General features: G+C 49.8%; 1 protein-coding gene across 2 annotated transcripts in view; it reads right to left on the reverse strand.

Annotated features, from left to right (window-relative positions):
• The window catches only part of STAG3 (STAG3 cohesin complex component), a 1,426,160-nt gene that overhangs the window by 1,199,757 nt on the left and 205,521 nt on the right, over window positions 1–20,882 (reverse strand). For both annotated transcript variants that reach the window (XM_078669437.1, XM_078669436.1), the window contains exon 4: window positions 142–285. In XM_078669437.1, the coding sequence (XP_078525563.1) occupies window positions 142–285 (144 nt within the window). The remainder of the gene's footprint in view (window positions 1–141; window positions 286–20,882) is intronic.

Consider the following 20,882-nt stretch of genomic DNA (forward strand, 5'->3'; position numbering starts at 1 on the left):
AATTAAATGGATTTTGTACAGTTCCATTTCTCAGTCCCATTTTGTGGGTTAATATTCTAGATGGCAAGTAGAAAAGGAAAAAAGATGTATGAAAATTGGAGCTTGAGAAGGGACTGTACAGAAGGGCCCCATTCACAGTACCTGCATTGCACTTTTTGACAACTTCACTGCCTCAAAGATGTCACTGGGCTGCAAGGGGGCCCCAGCCCGAGCAGTGCTGACTACTTTGACAGGCGCTCTCCTTTTTTCAACATTCCCATCTGCCTTCCTTGGGCGCTTACAGACCTGAGGGAAAATAAAGATATTTTCAAAAACATTACACATTCCTTAAATACAATATGTAATTCTTGAAAATGCTGCAAAAAGCAGACCATCACAAGATTCTGCAGACATACATTTCGATACTGAGCACTGGGATCTGTCTCAATTAAGCTGCTCCTAAGCTTTAGAAAAAGACAAGCGATGCAACACACTTTAGATTGAAAAATAAGCAAGGGAGAAACTAGTATAAAGTTGGGAGTAGCACATTACCTGGAAAGACATCGGAAACACTGACACTCGTTACTAATTTGGCAGGTAGGCTGCAGCAACACTGTGGTGAACACCTCACCTTAATAGCCTCTGGACAGCCATTCACAACAAGAGATATCTTTCTGCTTAGGTGAGGATGTTTCTGCTGAAAAGCTCACTTTGACCCAGCAGCAGCAGCACTTGCATTGGAAATTTCATGGTGGTTGAGCAGCATATTTATTTTACAGTAAAACTCCAAAGGTGAGTGGTTTGATTGTGTGAACTAAAAAAAAGCAATGGACTTGATTTGCTGAGTTGTATCTTGTGCCTGGGTACTAACCGCTGGTTTATCCAGTCCGAGACTGCCAAGTCTTGCATAGCAAAATCAGGGGTAGAAAACTCAATATTGAAAGGCCCAATGGCGGCTGGTCCGGGGGCTAACATTCTCTATTTCTCTGATTTTGCTATTGGAAACTGAGCAGTTTCTCCACATGTAAACTAGACACAGAAGTTGCCAGTTGATGTACTACATCCACCTCACTCTAAAGGAGTGTCACTGCGTGCAAGTAAAATATTTCCAAATTAGGTTTTCAGAGAAAATAAAGTAGTAACTAACATGGGGTAGACCTGTCTAGGTCTAAAATAGCCACTGCTATTACCAGGGACTATTGCTATTACTACAATTGTTACTTGGAGTCAACACTTCCTTTTTAGACATTACCTTAATCTGGCATTTAGATTTTGGCAACTACCACGACTGGGCACTGAACTGTGCCACACATCAAGATAAAGTAGCTGTAGAGCAGACTTCTCCATAAGTAGCTACCGGTAGCTCTCTAGCTACATGTAGCTCTTCAGCTATCTGCATGTGGCTCTTCTGTGTGCAGGCTAGCCAACTAAATTTTGATTGGATGAACTAACATATGAATACCAACATTAAAAGAATGTATTTGGGACAAACATTTGTGTATTCTCAGAACTTATACTCTGCAGCTTGGAAAATAGTTGCCGACTTTTCAAATTTACAGAGGATTTTTGAGTAATAAATCATGCGGAATAGGGTGATATTACTAATAATTTTACCCTTTTTAGGTCTCGGCTTTGCGCTGCATGCGCTGTGCGAGACCTACAGTAATCTGTGTGTTGGCTCAAAGTCTCTGGAATGTCTCCTGCCCCTAGTGATTTGTCTAGGTCTGGCATTGCTGCTGTTATCTTTGTTTCTGTTGGCTGTTGCATCACTTCCGTTTTTATCGGAAGCAGCACCGACCAACTACTGTTTTATTGCGCTACTGGCTTTGTTAGTTTTGCTTAGGGACTACTTGCAGACAATTGCATCCACGCAGCAGGAATGGCGAGCGCTTGTCACTCTTCCTCGCCCTCATTAGTGTCCAGTAGCTATAATATATGGTCTCTTAAAATAAACACAGGCCGCAAAACCCGCCTCACACGCAGTGTCTTTGCTGGAAGTCTTGGGACAGAAATCTTGTGAGTGTTTTGCTTTTCTGCCAGGAAGTCGGGCCTCCTCTCGAGTTGCAGCAGCAGCCAGTGATGGGCCAGGCCTGAGTCACTCGGCGGCTCTAATCTCTCCTCAGGAGCAGCCATGCGTCAAGCGTGTTGTGGCATAGACCACCTGGGGACGGTTTACGGGGTCTTTTGATATTCTGCCAGAATGTCTTTTACACGCCACGCTTTCCACACTGTATACTAAACACATTGAAAGAAGTTTCCACCACGTGCTTTACTCGCAGTAAAGCCTGTAATTAGGCGCTCATGAGGAGAACATCGAAAATGGCATTTACAGTTTACTTTGGTTCTGGCCACAAATGCCCCTTGGTTCAGCCCCCCCACTCCCCAGGGGGAGGGGGACAGTGGCTGGACCGGGGGTCTCAGTGGAGGCCTCCCCCGGGAAGCAGAGCCCGGGCACCAATAAGGATTGGCTGGAGATAAGGAAGGAGAAAGAGCGGGCCCACCAGAGAAGGGGCTGGGCCAGCCCAGCTGTAAATCTAGGATTAGGAATGTGCAGGACTGGTCATAGAACGAAAATAACTGCGAGATTTCACCACATAGTAGAGACAATACAAATGCTTCCAAAGATACATCGAAATGATGAAACACTTTCCCGGCAGCTGGTCTGTCACCGCGATTACTCGGTAATTCTGGTCAGGTTAATGGCAGCCGAGGAGGGGCTGTATGTTTAAGTAATAAGCAAAGTGGAGCCTCTGGCCTCTTGGAAGGGGGGAAAGAACAGAGTATCGTTAATGCGCAGATGGTCTTCAAAGACCGGTTGGGTACTTGGGGGTGGCGGCGTGTGTGCGCATGAAGGAGTCTCAGCCAGGGCTGCTGGCCCATACACGGCAGGGGGGGGGGGGGGGGGTAATTACGTTGGGTCCGGTGGGGAGGGGGGGAGGAGTAGGCTCAGGCTGAGCAGAGCACAACACAGTTATACGACTACAGGAGCACAGCGTTCATAAAGGGGGGGGGGTCCAGTCGGCCCCCCACCTCTCCTGGCCTTGGAGGGAGTGTGCAAGGCCAATGCCGGGCGTTTGGGGTGTGGGGGGTTGGGAGAGTGGTGACATCCCAACACCCTGTGTCCCCTTTCCCAGCGTGCCTCCACCAATGCTGATGGGGGGGGGGGGGGGGGGGAGGGGTGCATGGGCGGCAAGGATTGTGGGGAAGGAGTTAACGAGGATTATAAAGGGTTTCGTAGGCGCACATGGATAAGCTGCCACTGGGATTTGTGGGTGGCATAAAGAAAGGGCGCACGAGGAGGGTGCGACAGTCGGCACAAGTAGCGCGTATGGGAAGTTAACATGTGATTTCTACTGTAGAGTCGAACAAGGACTGCACACATTTGGACTTCAAAGGCTGAGGGAACGTACAGGTGGTGTCTAGTGGCGGTGGTCACAGACGGGACAAAGGGAACAGGAACAGGAATTAGGGGTCAGGACGTTGCAGAAGGTAAGTTTGCGAAAGACAGGGGGTGGCGGGCTACAGGGGAGGCGGCTGGCATCCGGGGGGTTGATCCGGAGGGGTGGATGCTCCTGTGAGGGGTTGTTTCGAGACGGCCCCTGTGTCCCCCAGTTACTGCTAAGCTCTGTAGGGCAGAGGTTGTTTCTGGGGATGCTTAGCTCTCTTGCGGCTACCCGCGTCCTCCTTTAGATCGCAGTCCCTCTCCCTGTCTTGCTCCAGCGGCCGCGCCTCGTAAAGGGCAGAAGGGCCCCTGGGTTGCTGCTGCAGGCACACACCGGTGGGCTCCACCCCCTGCTCTCCCTCACACCAAACATTTGAAAGGACCATACCATGGGGAAAGCAGCATGCAGAATTTAACTCAAGGATAAGGGTAGAAGAATGGGCAGGCAGGCTCGCACACGACGAGGGTGGCCAACATTGGAAAGGGACATGCTTGCTGATGTAATTTGATTACAGGGTAATTTTACAGAGCTACCATGGCCTCCCTTTTGAATTATGAGTAGCTCATTCTGTGGCACTAATCTGGTTTGATAGCAAGCCACGCGAAAAGGGGTGCACAACTACAACTTGAAGGTTAACACCATTTTCAATTTTAGGTCAGCCACAAAGGGGATTGCTCCAAGACGCGTTTGAGCATGATGGGAGACGAGGGACTGTTTCACAGTGGGGCTCTGGACCTAGCAGCAAACGAAGAGGCTGGACCAAGTGGGGTGTTCCCAGGACTGGAGTACCGTGGCGGACAGGATGCACAGCAGCTGTGGGCCAGCTTTGCAGCGACGGCTAAGGCAAAGAATTGGGAAGGTTGAGAGCTGGCAATGGCTCAAATGCAATCACCTGCCCCGGAAGGTGGTGGACAATGCAAGGACGTGGAAGAGTGGCAAGGGGACGTTTTTCCGGTTAATGGCCATACCTATGCAGCAACACGTGGGGAAAAACGGGGTATGGAAAAGAAGGCGAGGGGGCGGGGTGGCTGTCGCAGGAGCCAAAAAGGCAAGGATGCCCACAGAGGACATAACAACAAAGGCAATGATGGGGGAGGACTCACAGGCAGCGGCAATTTTGCAGGTGGTTGTGCCAAATAGGCAGTTGGGAGAGGACAAAGGCAACTCAAGTAAAGAAGGGGCATTGACAACGGAAAGTGGTTCCTTAGGTGAGTTGTCGGACATAATTAAAAAAGTTGTCGCTAATTGGCAGGAGCGCTGGGGCAAAAGGAATGGAGAAGGGGTTATGACGGAGGAGGGGATCATGGCAGGCAGAGCAGGTGAGGGGTCCCCAATACAAGTCTGGGAGGGGGGAAATAGGGAACATGGGGGCGAAGGGGGGGTGGGAAAGAAAGTATCGGCCCAATGTGTTAAGAGTGGCACCATTACTCTGGGAAAAGGTGCCGTATCAAATGCATCCCAGGTTAGCGACGAGAAAAACACACCGTCAAATAAGGTAGAATTAGGGGGCCGAACGGGACACGGTCAGAAGCATGGCATATCCCACTGGAGGTGAAGGAGAAAGTTTGGAAGAGGGAATTCATTGATATTTTCACTCTACTGGAGCATGTGCGCAGGGGGGTAGACACATTACGGGTAGCTGGGCCCAGCAGAGAAAATAAGGATAGGAAGAGGATCAGGCCTGAGGAGAATATCAATAACTGGTTGGACGCTTTTGCATTATTGGCAGCCATAATGTTAGAGAAGTTCCCGGAGCAAGGTCCAGCATTGAGTAGGTACAACCAAGCTATCTTGGACAGGTTCAGGCGCCATGGAGGCATGGGGTGGCTGCAATACGATCTGAACTTCCGCCAACGCATGGAAGAGTCACCCTCGATGTCGTGGGATCAGAGAGAGGCGAAGGAATGGATGGAACAGATGGGGTCCAAAGCGGGGTATGGGTTAGGGGTAGTGGGGGCGGCGGGTGGGACGCAGCAGTGGACAACACCAGCATCAGGGCAGGGTTGGCAGGCAAACACGCAGGCACATTCCTTGGCTAATGCGCAATATGGATTGGGTCAACAAATAGTGACAAGTTTTCCGCAGCATCAAGTGGGACAGGTGCAGGTTCAACACGGGATCACCTATGCGGGGAATGGAACAATGTAGGGGATCCCAGCATCCAGGTGCTGGAATGGGGCCCTGTCAGCAGTCCCACCTGGGTGGCGGGGGGCAGCAACAGACGTGGACGGGTCCTATGCAGCCGCAGACAGGTGGAGGACAAACGCTGCAACAACAACTGGGGTCGGTAGGATCACAGTACACACAGGCGGGGCCTAGCCAGCAGGCAAGCACGGGTTTTCCAATGGGCACCATACAGCCTGGGGGACAGCCAACGCAGGGTAACAATGGGCTAACAAATGGGCAATTTAGCGGCGGCAGGGGTCAGCAGCCCTCGGTGGCGGTGGGGTTCCCAGCGGGAGTGGGGCAGTTGACAGCAGGGCAGCAAGGGGGACACGGTCAGGGCGGCATGGTTACAACACAAAGTTCCCCAGGGTCAGTGCTTGGACAGGGGCAGATGATGGGGAGGCACCAGCAGCCGCTTCAGGAGCAGCAGCAGGCATTTCGTGAGACAAAGGTGGCAGACGGGTACAAGCAGCTGCTGCAGCGTAAACAGAGGGACAATACCTGTCGCCTGTTCAATGCAGGCAATTGCACCTGGGGGGTGCAATGCAAATTTCGGCATGGGTGCTCCCAATGTAGCGGGGACCATCCCGCTTTGGCATGCAAAGCCCTCGTTAGAATTGCACCTGGCGCCACATTCATGGGTCAGCCATAGCCTAGGCTGGAGAACAAAAGGCCCATCCCCAATAAACTTTGAATTGCTAGCAACACTTTTGAATGATTACCCGAAGGAAGAGGAGAGGGAACTACTTTTTTGGGGTTTCAAGGATGGATTTAAAATACCTTACTGCGGTCCTTTAGCAGGCAGGTCATCTAGGAACCTTCGCTCAGCGGAGGGACTCCCGGAAATAGTCGCAGAGAAGATACAAAAGGAGTTGCAGTTAGGACGGATAGCAGGCCCATTTGATAACACCCCTTTAAGTAACTTTATTATTTCACCACTAGGTATTGTTCCTAAAAAAGAGGCAGGCAAATACCGTATGATCCACCACCTCTCTTATCCCAGAGGCAACTCAGTGAATGACTGGCTAAGCCAGGATATTTGCACAGTCTCCTATGCAACATTTGATGAAGCCATTGAGTTAGTCAGGCAGGCTGGGACAGGAGCTCTCATGGCAAAAGCTGATATAGAATCAGCCTTCAGGCTGTTACCAGTGCATCCCGACAGCTTTCATTTGCTGGGGTTCCAGTTCAGGGATAAGCTGTACTATGACAGGTGTATGCCTATGGGTTGGTCCAGCCAGTGGGGGGCAAGCTTCATTATCTGGATGACTTCTTGTTTGTAGGCGAGGCTAACTCCCCCGAGTGTGACCAGGCATTGGCAGCCTTCACTGTCGTATCGCAGTGCTTGGGAGTCCCATTGGCAGCAGAAAAAACAGAAGGCCCCACAACTAAGTTAACTTTTTGGGGGATAGAGTTGGACTCAGAGGAAGGGGAGTCACGCCTCCCAGTGGAGAAAGTACAGGACTTTGCAGCAGCTATTAAAAAGGTATTGGCGTAAGAGAAGGCAACTTTAAAAGACATCCAGGAGTTAATGGGCAAGCTCAATTTTGCATCCAGGGTCATTCAGGTGGGGAAGAGTCTTTTCTAGAAGGCTGGCAGGTGCTACGGCAGGCATGACTCAAACATCACTTTGTCAGGTTAAAGAAGGGGCTGAAGCAAGACTTGCAGATGTGGTTGTCTTTTCTCCAAGGGTTCAATGGGGTTAGAATATGGCCGTCACTATGGACAGCTGATGAGGTCGCAACTGTACACAGATGCCTCCAGGCAAGGGGGGGTTTGGTGCAATATTGGGTTCAGCGTGGTGTGCCAAGGAGTGGCCACCGGCCTGGCAACAAGGTGGCCTCACCAACAATATCACAGCGATAGAACTCTTTCCTATTCTGGTGGCATTATCAATATGGTCGGACACCTTGGTTAACAAGTGCTTGGTCGTCCGGTCCGACAACATGGCAGCCGTCCAGGCAATAAATAATCAGGCGGCGGCGTGTCCCATTGTATTAGGCTTATTAAGGCATTTAGTGAGCAGGTGTCTCCAGTATAATATTCAGATAACAGCCAAGCATGTGCCAGGGGTTCAGAACAAGGCAGCTGATGCTCTTTCTCGCTTACAGTGGGAAAGATTCCGGGCAGAACGGCCAGAGGCACAGCAAGAAATGACGCCCTTCAAAGAGGAATATTGGAGACTGATGCATTAGAAGGTCTGCTACAGAATATGGCGGAGGAGGCTCTGGCAGTGGGAACAAGGCACCGGTATCGACGTTGTGTGGACACTTTTCGGAACTTTACAGCGGATGATTCCGAGCTTCCAAACAATGTTCAGCAACTGGGGAGGCGGGTCAAGCAGTTTGTGGTGTGGGCCAGGGGAGCCGGCAAATCTAGGTCATGGGTTGGAGAGCACCTAGCAGCAATAGCATACCATTCAAAACTAAAGGGTTTTGACGATCCTACTAAAGGTTTTGTGATTAGGGCAGCCTTGAAAGGGTGGGCAAAAGAAGAAAGTAAAAAGCAGGATCACAGGTCCCCAATTGACTTTAAAACACTAAAGATTCTAATGGACCACCTCCCTTTGGTATGCTACTCAGAGTTTGAAAGTACGCTGTTTAGAGTAACATTTCCCTGGCCTTCTTCGGGGCATTTCGCATTAGCGAATTAATTGCCAGGTCAAAAGGGGATAAAAGCAGCAGGGCCTTGTTTGTTAAGGACATACCACTAGGCACACAGCAGGTATCCCTACGGGTGCGGCACTCTAAGACAGATCAAGTGGGAAGGGGACAGTTCATAACACTGAATAGGATGGAGGGGCACAGCTTGTATTGCCCAGTTACGCTCTTGGCAGGGTACATCCGGGAACGGGAAGGTGTTAAATGGCGACAACTACCTTCTCACCCACAAAGATGGGTCCCCGGTAACATTGTACCAGTTTAAAAGGGTGTTAGCAGCAACGGTCCAAGTGGCTGGGCTCCAAGGGTGCCATTACACTACACATTCATTCCGCATTGGGGCAGCCACTACAGCCTTCCAGGAGGGCATGTCGGCAAATGCAATAAAACAAATAGGAAGATGGCAATCAGACAGGTATCGGGTGTACATTCGCCCAACATCTGACAGGTAGAGGAGGGAAGAAGACATGGGTTGCGGTGATTCAGTGGTTGGGGTCTTGACTAAACTTATGTACTGCAATTTAAATGTATAATAAAAGGCGGATAGAAGATTGATACACAACATTTCTGTGCTTCTGTTCTACTCCACAGAATACAAAACAGTGTGGGTCATCGGGCACTCCTACGTGTCAATGGCCGCTAACAGAGCCCACAGCATTGGGTGGAATGCAACGTTCCCGTTCCAACGGACAAGGGTGCGATGGTTTGGCAAGCCAGGGTTGCACTGGAGGGAATTGGGGAGCGTCATTGAAGACTTCCGCACCTGTGCAAAGGACCCAAGTGTTTTAGTAATTCAATTAGGGGGAAATGACCTTCCACTGATGGGGCGGCGGGAATTCTTTCACATGTTAAAGAGGGATCTCACAAATTTAGCTAGGAGCATGGACACCACAGAGGTTGTATGGTCCGAAATAATTCCTAGACGGGTATGGGCGGGTGCGCACTCCCAAAACGGCATGGAGTTGTCAAGGAAGAGACTAAATAGCCTCATGGCTAAGTTTTTAAAAGGGGTAGGTTTAGGTAGCATTAGGCACACCCTAATTAACTTGCGGCAGCCGCACTATTACAAGGCAGATGGGGTGTACCTATCGGACACGGGAACAGATGTCCTGCTTCGGAATATGCTAGCAGCATTGAATGCAAGGGGCTGTTGGTAGTTTGCAAGAATGGGGCCGCAGTAATGGCATGGGGGGGGCTCTCGCTGGCAGCGGTAGCTCCCAGCGAGGCATGGCGGTACTTACAAGGCGATCCAAGAGGAATACAAAAGCAGGCTGTGAAGCGGGGCACAGACCGCAAACGGGGCAGTCAGGACTCAGGGGGTCACTGGCAAGCGCCCCAAGCCCACCTGGGTTCAAGTGAACCGGAAGTAAACGATTAATTACGCAGCAGAGGGCGGAGCCTGTGGCATGGAGGAAGTAAGGATACCGGTTATCGGGTCACCTCACAGAGATGGGTGGGGGGGAACAGGAAATAGGTTGGACGGGAGGGAATCACAGCGGCTTGCCCAGGTAACAAAGGGTACACCGGAAGCGAAGAACTGGGCGGGGGTGGGAACAGACGCTTACCCGGAAGGAATGTGTGGACACCGGAGGTGAAAGGTCACCCGGCCGGGTGGGAACCCGATGGTTACCCGGGAGTGAGTGGACACCGGAAGCAAAAGGGGCCGTCCGGTTGGGTTAAAGCAGACGCTTACCCAAGTAGTGCGTGGCAACCGGAGGTAAAAGGTTACACGGTCGGGCTGGAAGCAGAAGCTTGCCCGGAGTGAATGGAAAGGGTGCGTCCACAGGTGAGGGGTTACCTGGGCAAAGGATAGCTGCACCGAATGTAGGGCACAGTGCAGAGCAATTGGGGTTAAGGACGGTGATAGGTCACCTTGGCGAAGGTAGCTGCACTGGATGTAGGGCACAGTGCAGAGCTGATGGAATAAGGACACATGGCTCGCCAGACAAATAATGGTGTGTAAAGGATCGCTTGTAAGTTGGAAATGCCTAATAAACTGCGGCCTCAATTCTTCCATAAAACAAAAACTTGTGTGGTCTGAAGTTATTGGGATTCGGGTGTTGCGACCATGTGGGGAGGTGCCTCTGCTGAGAGAGGGGTGGGGGCAGGGTGGGTATGAATAGCGTGGGAACATTTCATTTCCAAGTACTTTCCCAGTACATGTTTCAACAGAGAAAATAAACTGTTCCAATCTGTGCGGGTAAATGCAAGCCCTTTTGCTAGGTCCCTCCCTACAAAGCGGGCGAATATTTGAATGGAGTGTTAGTCACTTCTGCACTTATCATTCTGCAGTGTGTGATTGTAACCTGGCAGAATGTTAATGTTGATTTCATTTAGAAACAATATCATAATTTTATAAACTAAATCTATTGTACCATGCCATTTTTGGGCCATAATTTAGGGTTTCGTTAAAAATCTGGCTTAGCACCTTGTGAAACAATTTCAGGTTTCTTTACCACACGATTTTATGTGCATCGTGTGCTCGCTGCATAATATACCGAATATACAAAAATATATATGGACACATCTACAGATAAATAGACAAACATTCAAGTATGGCCCACAGAAAACGACGATAATATTAACAGCGGTCCTTGATAATATGCCCCTAAGTGCGTTAGAAACAAAGAGAAACATTGCATTGTGTATTTTCCAGGGCTGAGAATAATTCGGACTATTTGTTCTACGATAAACGCTTTGGCCCGGGGGCACCCCAAAAGACATTGGCAGTCAGCTCGTGTTCCTCGTGAATAGGTCTGCGCGGCTGTCACAAATCATGTGCAGTCAGGGGGCAGTTCAGTGCATTGTTATTTCCCCTTTTTGCTCAAGGCCTACCCCCGGTTTCCTTTGTTTGGAGCGGCGGAATGTACCACCACATTATCCTGGTCGCCCAGGCGCCCCACACATTCCACTGCTGTGCTGAGGCAATAAAGAAAAGTGGGCGTCATATGTCTGCTATTGTCTCCAGAGAGGGGTGGCAGGTGTGTAGACTTTAGGGCAGTACCACACTGGGACCCCTTGATTCGGCAGTGGTGCCTTCTGACAGACCACCGGCGTCTGCAGCAGTTGGCACAGCTTGCTACGTTTCCACATTTTCTGAGACTAAAACTGCATTATGCTCGTCCAAAAGAACAAAATAAAGGGATTTCTATTGTTTAAATTCAGCTCTCATCAATGGAACTTTGAGAGGGTTAATACAATTACTTGCTAGAATGTCTCGAATCTATTAGAAATTAATAAGTAGCCCCAGGACGAATCGAAACAAATAGCAATTTACTACATAGAGTTACAGTAGATGACAAGAAGCGCAAATCTTGCAACAGGCTCCAGTAGAAACCATTTGTAACTTGTCAGCTGGAATTGTTGCCAGCGTTTCCTATTCATCTGGCAGCAACTTGCAGAGTTTATGGCTTCAGCAGCGACACATTATTTTCAGCAGAAATGATGGTAAACAGAAAGGATCTTATTTCAAAAGACAGCCAGGAGCATGTGACGTGGAGAGAATATCAATTCATATATTTTTAATGTTTGCATCGAAGCGTCATTTATCTGGCATTTTAGGTTTCCTCTTTGTTTATGACAAGAACGTGTTGGAAGTCCATCTTTGGAAAATCCCCACTAATGGCAAATTCAGAAATTCAGTTCCTGCAAATATGCAGCCAGCTTCTGTTCAGTATCCCACTTCTCATTTTAAAACAATTTTATTTTCTGCAAATACATATGACAGTATAAACTTAATTTCTTCAAAAACATTTTTAATGACTTTCATTTGTTATTACAAGTGCACTCGCTCTACACCGAGCATGTGTGATCTCTCCAGCTGGTGCACAGCCGTGCATTCAAGCCGCTTCCAAGTCATGTAATCATGGGTGGGCCTGGGCAGAAGACAGTGTGAAGGTCTCAATATAACCCTAGCCCTTTCTGCTGAGTCACACTGCTGGAACAGTTGGCAGCATTGCCTATATCTGCAAACACACTATATGTGATTAGCATTTGCGGCCAAATAATCCTAATGTATTTACTTTCATGCAAGAAGGGTGTCCAACGAGGGTTGGGATCCATGACACAATGGGGTCGATTCCGATTCGGCAAAAACCACTCCGAATAGCCGTTCGGAGCGTTTTTCTTGTACGAATCGTAACCTGCAACGTCCCCCGTACGTACGACGAAGTACGATTCGTACCAGGAGCTGGACTCCGTATGAATCGTCCAGACACCGTACGACTCAAATCTCCGTACGATTCTCTCTCGGAACCCGCTGTACGCGACATCTGTACGGTTCGCAGCTGGTTTTTACGACCCAGCAAGTACGATATGTGTCGGGAACGCACCGTACGACCCATTTTCTACAGGAGCTGAAAACAGCCGTAAAAGCAGAGTTCGAGCCGAAACAGGTACGCAACGGCCCCCCCACGGGTACGGTGCGTACCCCCCATGATCGCAGGGGTATGCACCGTACCCCTGCGATCATGGGGGGTACGCACCGTACCCCGCGATCATGGGGTGTACGCACCGTACCCCATGTTCGCTGGGCGGACGGTGCGTACACCCCATGATCGCAGGGGTACTACAGTGCATACCCCTGCGATCATGGGGGGTACGCACTGTACGGTGTGTATGTGAATGTGTGCTTTTCCATACGAATCGCACTTACCTGACGTGGACCGTACGAATCGCGTCCTGATACCCCGGTCCGGATCGTACTCGTCGGGTCGTACGGCGCCTGTACGAGTCGTACGGAGAGGGCTCCGGACACGAATCGTACTGACGGATTTTCTCCAGGATCGGAATCGACCCCAATGTAAGAAAAATCCACTATGTAAATCATTTGCATTTATATCAATTAAATGCATATTTCTCATACGAGTATGGCTTGTTTAATTAGCGTGTCCGAGCTGGACTCCCACGCAGTCTCCCCTCCCACCCCCCTCGTGCAGCATCTCCCTCATTGACTCGAACCGCTTTGTCTTTCTCCTCATTAACAGCCTTGTTCTTTGACCAGCTGTAATGAATGGTTTGTCACACGTGCACAGTGCCTATGGTGTCGCTGCCCATTCCTGCAGGGGCTTACACTCTTATACAAGCATTGGTAATTTCTGGCTGTTGAATAATCTTCACTGATACACAGAACATAGACTGCATACACAGCATGATTTTTGTTTCATTCAAACAAATACCCGTAGCTGTGAAAAACAGTCTCAATAAACCTTTTGTATAAGGTACTGCCCTACTGAAAAAGAAATATAAATCATGGCCAATGATAGTGGCAACAAAGCTCAACGTGATGGGAAACTGAAGAATTACACCTAAAAGGTGTAAGAAAGAGTAGTTTCTGTGCTGTAACTCCAGTTCTGTAGTAGGGGTATCTCTGTTATAATAATAATCTAGTGAATAGTCCCGCCCATATGCGTGGACCCCGGAGCAAACAAAAATAATCTCTTAAGGTGCTGAAAAATGCAGAACTGCACAGACACTTAGAGAATTTAAAGACAGATAATGCAGCCTATATCCACAGGCTACACCGTCCAGTACTTCAACTAGAAATTCCACCAAAAATCCACCAACAGCAAAGCCTGTCCAAATTTCCCTTACTTTAACAGCAAAACCCCTCTGGAATGATAGAGAGAAAGACAGACAGACAAGCCCCATAGGCTACCATTATGTGGCTCAAAACAGGATACTGTGCCTTTAAGAGAACCTTCCAGAACTTCACAGAATGCACTGCAGGTCCCTTTTACTTTCAGTTCTTTTTGAAGGCGTAACACGCCAGACCTGTAGCATTCCTTACATGAATATATATCTCCACCGTGGAGGAGGGCGGGCGCTTATGACTATAACAGAGATACCCCTACTACAGAACTGGAGTTACAGGACAGAAACTACTCCTTCTGTAGTAGGGGATCTCTGTGTATAGTCATAATCTAGTATATAGAATGGCAAGCCCATCCCCACACCAAAGCGGCGGTGGAGAAAAGAGAAATACCATCACTACTGTGCGAACAGATTTCGCAGTGAAGCCTGCCCAACCTGAGCGTCTGCCCTGGCATCAGTGTCCAGGCAGTAATGCTTAGCAAAGGTATGGACCGACTTCCAAGTGGCCGCCTTGCAGATTTTTGCAATTGGAACATTACGGAGCAAAGCAGTGGCGGCAGCTTTGCCCCTGGTGGAATGAGCCTTCGGTTTACCCCCTAAGGTCTTATTAGCCTTCTGGTAACACAATTGTATACAGGACACAATCCACCTAGAAATGGACTGTTTAGAGGTAGCAAGACCTGTCCTGACTGATCCATAATTGATAAACAATTGGTCTGACCTATGAATATCCTTGGTTTTATCCAGATAAAATTTCAACACCCACCTAACATCCAGGGAATGCAGGGACCTTTCCGCTGGAGAGGAAGGATTCTGAAAAAACGTAGGTAAAGTTATGGTCTGGTTAACATGGAAGTCAGATATAACTTTAGGAAGAAATTTAGGGTGAGTACGCATAACAACCTTAGCAGCATGAAATTCAGTATAAGGTTCTTGGCAACACAATGCCTGAATTTCATTCACCCTGCGGGCCGATGTAATGGCCACGAGGAACGCCGCCTTCCAGGACAGGTGCTGCAACGAAGCCTTATGAATAGGTTCAAAAGGCTCCTTCATCAGTCTGAAGAACACCACTTTTAATTCCCATGAAGGCGAAGGAAGCCGGACAGGAGGGAACACTTTCTTCAAGCCTTCCAAAAAGTCTTTGATCACAGGGATCTGAAAGAAGGAAGTCTGTGAAGGGCTTTTCCTGTAGGCAGTCAAAGCTGGCAGATGAACCTTAATGGAATGGACATTAAGGCCAGACTGCGCCAGATGTAGAAGATATGGAAGGATGACATCTTCCTTACATGTCGTCGGGTCATAGTTCTTGGACTTGCACCAGATGCAAAACCTCTTCCACTTGTAAGCATAAGAAGTCCTAGTGGAAGGTAGCTTAGCCTCCTTCAGTATGTCCATGCAATCTTCTGGGAGATTCAGATGGCCATATTGCACTATCTCAGGAGCCATGCCGCCAAACTCAAAGATGAGAGGTTGGGGTGCAACATCTACCCGCCGAACTTCGTGAGAAGGTCCGGCCTGCACGGCAGCCGTATGTGCGAAAGGAGAGACCGGTGAAGCAGGTCCGTGAACCACCACTGTCTGTGCCATTCTGGGGCAATCAGGATCATCCGCGCCCTGGACTGGGATCAGGGATGTGGAATTCCTATAGCCCGACGCCCAGGACATATTGTGTGGGGTCAAGGGCATCACGTTTTAATGTGTATTTTGTCCTTGGGACAAGTAGGCCCAACCCCTTGCAGCACAAACCCTTTGGCTGCCAAGTTTGCGGTACCACATTAAGGATCAGGGAAGGACACTGCCTGCAGTTAAGTTAATGTTTGTGTGCATATGTTAATGCTGTTCATAGTTGTGTTTATGGTTTATTAATTGAAAGCCTTTATTTTTAGAGTGAGCGCTCTAAGTAAATGTAAGTTCTGATGCACTGCTGACAGAGGTTCCAATATAAAAATGTGTACACACGATTTCAAAGTTTGGCAATATGAGGCTATGCATATTGCTCCCAGAATGCCCTCTGATTAGAAGGAATTATTTGCAGAAGCTTTAAAGCAAGATTAAGGATTCTTTGCTTTCAATATAAAATGTTCCCCAAAAAATGAAAGTAGGAAAAGTAGACAATTTGCTAAACTACTATCAAATTTCAGGTACCATTTCTTTGCAGCATCATTTATTATTGTGTTGATGCATGCTCTTATTTCCCAAAAATATTCATATTGGAAAATCAGTGTAACCAATTTCAATAAGAATATGGGAAACATAAAATTAAACAAGCATTGGCAAAGCCAGTAGATCTGAAATTGGTGGTCAGTTTTTTATTTGGCAATGCATGACTTGTTTTGGCATGGTTTTTGTAAAACCTTATTGATGTGAGAGCTACCGCGCCCTCACCATTGTAACAAACATTGGCAAAAGCAAAAATGATTTTTGATCTCAAAAAAGCACACGCTGCCAAATTAGCTACTAGCACTGAACAAAACTACTTGTGAAAGAGCAGACTGCTGTCACTCTCAGTGAAGCCAGCCGATACAGAGAGTGAGAGAGAATTTTAATACACACAAAAGATCATGGTTGACGCCAGACCAAAATGTGGGGCCCAATTATTAAAGAAAGTCTCAAAAGTGCAACGTTGGTATATGTCCTTGCATTAAGTGCAGCTATATAGCTTTCGTGAATTTACAAGAATTTCCAGAAGTAGGGCAATAAATAGTACTCCTAGAAAATATTTGTGAACTGCATTTTAGCATGAGCAAATTTGCATGTGTAGATTTGCTCACGCGAAAACCTGAGTGTTTGAAAGTTCATTTTCCCTCCAACCACTTTTTTCCCAACTCTGGAAGAAGGTTTACATCTGCCGTTGTCAGGAGTGAATTTCCAACATTTCTCAGTATGGGAAAAGATTAGAGAAGAGTTGTTGAAAACCCTTAAAACATGCAAGTTAGTATGTTTGCACAGATCAAAAGTGCATTCCAACCCTGGAGCTATTGCTTACCACTACCTTCAGTCCCAGTTTGTGTATCTGTGGAAACGTGGTAACAAAGGGATTGCTAGTATTTAAACACTTCTATGGTATGAGCCCTGGCATAATCGGAGAGACTATATAACAGCTTGCTGCCAGAATTTGTCGCCGCACTACATGGCGCTAAAGGGACAAGTGGATTTTGTTCCAGGACAAGTAGATTTATGAAGCAACCTGCCCCATGGACAAGTAGATATTTTACTAAATTCCACACCCCTGTGGGATAGTTTGATGAGCACTGCCGGAATCAGGGGAATGGGTGGAAAAGCGTACAGAAAGCTGTTCGACCAATTGATCCATAACGCATTCCCCGGCTGGTAGTACCTGGAGGCGAAGTCTCGGCATTTGCTGTTTTGGGCAGTGGCGAACAGATCTACGTTCGGAGTCCCCCACCGTGCGAAGACTTCTCCTAGTACTTCATCGTTTATGACCCATTCGTGGTTTTCCTGAATCAGTCTGCTCAGTGCGTCTGCCTGAACATTCTGCACACCTGGCAGATGGGTAACCGTTATCGTCAGTCCTCTGGCTAGAAGCTAGTGCCAGATCACCTGCGCCTCCTGCGACAGGGTGCGCGATCTCGAGCCCCCCTGCTTGTTGAGGTAATACATCGTGGTCGTATTGTCCGTTTGCACAAGCAGAGAGTTGGTCTGGAAGGACGGATGAAAGGCCTTCAGCGCCAAGTGAACAGCTCTGAGTTCTAGGAAATTGATGTGGTACGTGGACTCCGTCTGGGACCACGTCCCTTGAATCTGTAAGTCTGCGGAGTGCGCTCCCCAGCCGTGGAGAGACTTATCCGTCACGATAGAATGCGTGGGAATGTCCTTGTGGAAGGGAACCCCTCTCAGGAGATTCTCCGCCGAACACCACCACTTCAGAGACTGAAGCACATGCAGAGACAGTCGTATTCTGTCGTCCCAAGATCCTTTCCTCTGATCCCACTGATCCTCCAAGTACTCCTGCAATGGTCTCATGTGCAGCCGTGCGTGTGGCGTGAGGAAGATACAAGAGGCCATCGATCCCAGTAGAGAAGACACCATCCTCACTGTTGTAGATGGAGTGGTCATAAGAGCCTGAGCCTTCCGAAGGAGTGATAATCGTCGCTCCTCCAAAGGAGACACGCTTGCTGACAGCGTATTGATGGAGGCTCCCAAGTACTGTATGCACTGGACCGGAGTCGGGACAGACTTGGACATGTTGATGTGCAACCCCAGCTTGTTCAAGAGAACGTAAGTCTTCTGGAAGTGTGCTTGAGCTTCCGAGAAGGAGGAGGCCTTGATCAACCTATCGTCCAGGTACGGGTAGACAAACACCTTGTTCTTCCTCAGGTGTGCAGCTACCACTGCCATGCACTTTGAGAATGTTCTGGGTGCAGACTTCAGTCCAAATGGCAGTACTGTGTACTGATAATGATTGGCGCCGACTTGGAATCGCAGGAACTTCCTGTGTTTGTGTGCAATGGGCACATGGGAGTACGCATCCTGTAGGTCTATAGCACATAGCCAGTCTCCCTGTTGTAGCTGAGGATAAATCTGATGCAACGATAGCATGCGAAACTTCTCTCTGCAAATCCACTTGTTTGCCTGTCGCAAGTCGAGAATGGGCCTGAACTCGTTCTTGTCCTTCTTGCGAACCAGAAAGAACCGGGAGTACAGACCTCTTCCTCTTTGAGACAGAGGTACTTCTTCTATCGCCCTTTTCCTTAACAGGATATCTGCCTCCGCCTGGAGCTCGCGCAGTTGAAACTGCGAGCTGACCGGTGGAACTAATGGAGGCAGGCTGGTGAACCGAAGACTGTATCCATTGCAAACAATATTCAGCACCCACTTCTCCTGAGTAATTTTTCTCCACTCTGCCAGAAAAAATTGAACGCTTCCCCCCACCGGAGCGGGTAACGGATGTAGGGGAAGTAACCGCTCAGGGTCGAGACCCAGCTGTGCCTTTGTTCGCTGTAGAGGACTGTTGGCCTCCTCTACCCTTCTGGCGCTTCTAGAAGGGCCAACGAACTGCTGCTGTTGTTGCTGCTGCTGTCCCGAAGCCGGTCCTTGCCCTCTGCCCTGTGCCCCGAACCATCTCTGGAACGGGCGGTAGGCCTTCTTTTCTTTGGGCTTCTCCAAGCCCACAGCCGTCAGAGTCTCGGCCTCCGCCTTCATGCGGGCCATCTCATCATCCGCATGTTTGCCTAACAGGGTTTCCCCCCCGAGAAGGGCAGATTGGCCACTCGCTGCTGGGCCTCCGGCTTGAGTGATGTGAGCCTGAGCCAAGCATGGCGCCGCTGGTTGATCCCATGACAATACCCATGGGCCGCCAAAAGAGAGACATCAGCGGCCGTGCTGATGACCTGGTTCGAAACCAGCATGCCTTCCTTCTGGATCTCCATGAAATCCTCCCTCCTATCTCGTGGCAGGAGTTCCGTGAACTGCTGGAGGGATTCCCACAGGGCACGATCATAACGCCCCATCAGAGCCGCATCGCTGGAGGCCTTCATGGCCGAAGATGCAGTCCCACAGGCCTTCCTGCCAGCTGAGTCGATCCATCGGCTCTCCTTATCCGGAGGCACGGTGGAAAATGGAGAGATAGAGTGTGGTTTCCTGGCTGCTGTCACTATAACGGAGTCCGGAATCGGGTCTATCCGTAGAAAGGCCGGATCGGAATCCGGAGCCCTGTACTTCTTCAGAAGCCGGGATGGGGCGGCTTTCGTCACTGCAGGCGTGAGGAACAGCTCCTCCGCAGGCTCTACCAATCCTGGTACGAGCGGTAGTAAAGGGCGAGACAAATGCTTCTTATGCAGCTTCTCGAATATCACGGACGTCGTAGGTGTTGGAGCCGTCATCGGGATTCCCAATTTTGCTGCACCCCTCAGGAGGACATCTTGGAACGTACTGATATCGTCCACAGGAGACACTCTCGTCCCCGGGGAGTCCGAAAAAGTCGGGGAGTAGGATCTGGTCCTGGAAGAGTCCGTGTAGGACCGTGATCCACACCTCCTGTGGCGCCGTCTTGACCTCGTGGAGGATCTGCGACGACTGCGCAATCTCCCCTTCCGTCCGGAGCGGGGAGCCGACCTCCTTGGCTTCGGTCGCCCCGCCGGTTCGACCGGGGCGGGTGACTTAGGCTTGGCTGGGGCCCTCGGCCGAGGGGTCCCCTTAGGAGGAGTCGGAAATCGTGGCAACGAACCTGCCCTCGGAGGAATCGGAGGAGGCTTGTCAGCCGGCAGCTGAGGTTGAGGTTGAGGCCGTGGTTGAGGTTGAGGAGGAGGAAGTGGAGGAAGTGGAGGAAGTGGAGGAAGTGGAGGCGGGTGGGAACCCGCGGAGGAAGTCCTCTTGACAATGGAGGAGGAGTAACTGTCTTCGGCCTAGCAGGGGTATACACAACAGAGTACACTAAGCCCGGTGACTCTCCCTCCTTACTAGGCTGGGACTTTGGAGCGTCCCGCAAAGGCACTGGACGCCTGTCAGACTGACTTCCTGGCGCCAGAACTCCTTTTACGCCTCCTTGGCGTCAAAGAACGGTGACCTGACGGCGAGCGTCGGCCCCTCGACGTCGAACTTCTTCTCCTCGACGGAAAGCGCCCCTTCTTAGATGTCGAATGCCTTCGCCTCGACGGCGATCTGCTGCGCCTCGACGGCGACCTCCTACGCCTCAATTTCGCCTCGACGGAAAACTCTTTCCCCTCCACGGCAACCTCTTTCGCCTCCACGGCAACCTCTTTCGCCTCCACGGCGATCTCCCATGCCTCGGTCCATTTCTCGGCGTCCGACCATCTCCTCTTCGAAGGCGAAGGGGATTGTCGCAGTGACGGCGAGCGCCGACGCCGGTCCCTCTCTCGACGTCGAGTCCTCGACGACGAAATCGTCAACGGAGACTTCGACGGCGGTCTGTTCAGTTCCTTCGACGTCGACGCCGCTTCGACCCGGAGCCCCGGGGAGACGGGGAACAGACTGTAGTCATCCCTCTCTACGCCGTAGTCGGTGCAATCGACACAGACGGAGAATGGTGACGCTTGCTGGTCTTCCTGCCCCTGGGGAG

Source organism: Lissotriton helveticus, chromosome 12 (assembly GCF_964261635.1).
Source record: "Lissotriton helveticus chromosome 12, aLisHel1.1, whole genome shotgun sequence".
Classification (NCBI taxonomy): Eukaryota; Metazoa; Chordata; class Amphibia; order Caudata; family Salamandridae; genus Lissotriton; species Lissotriton helveticus.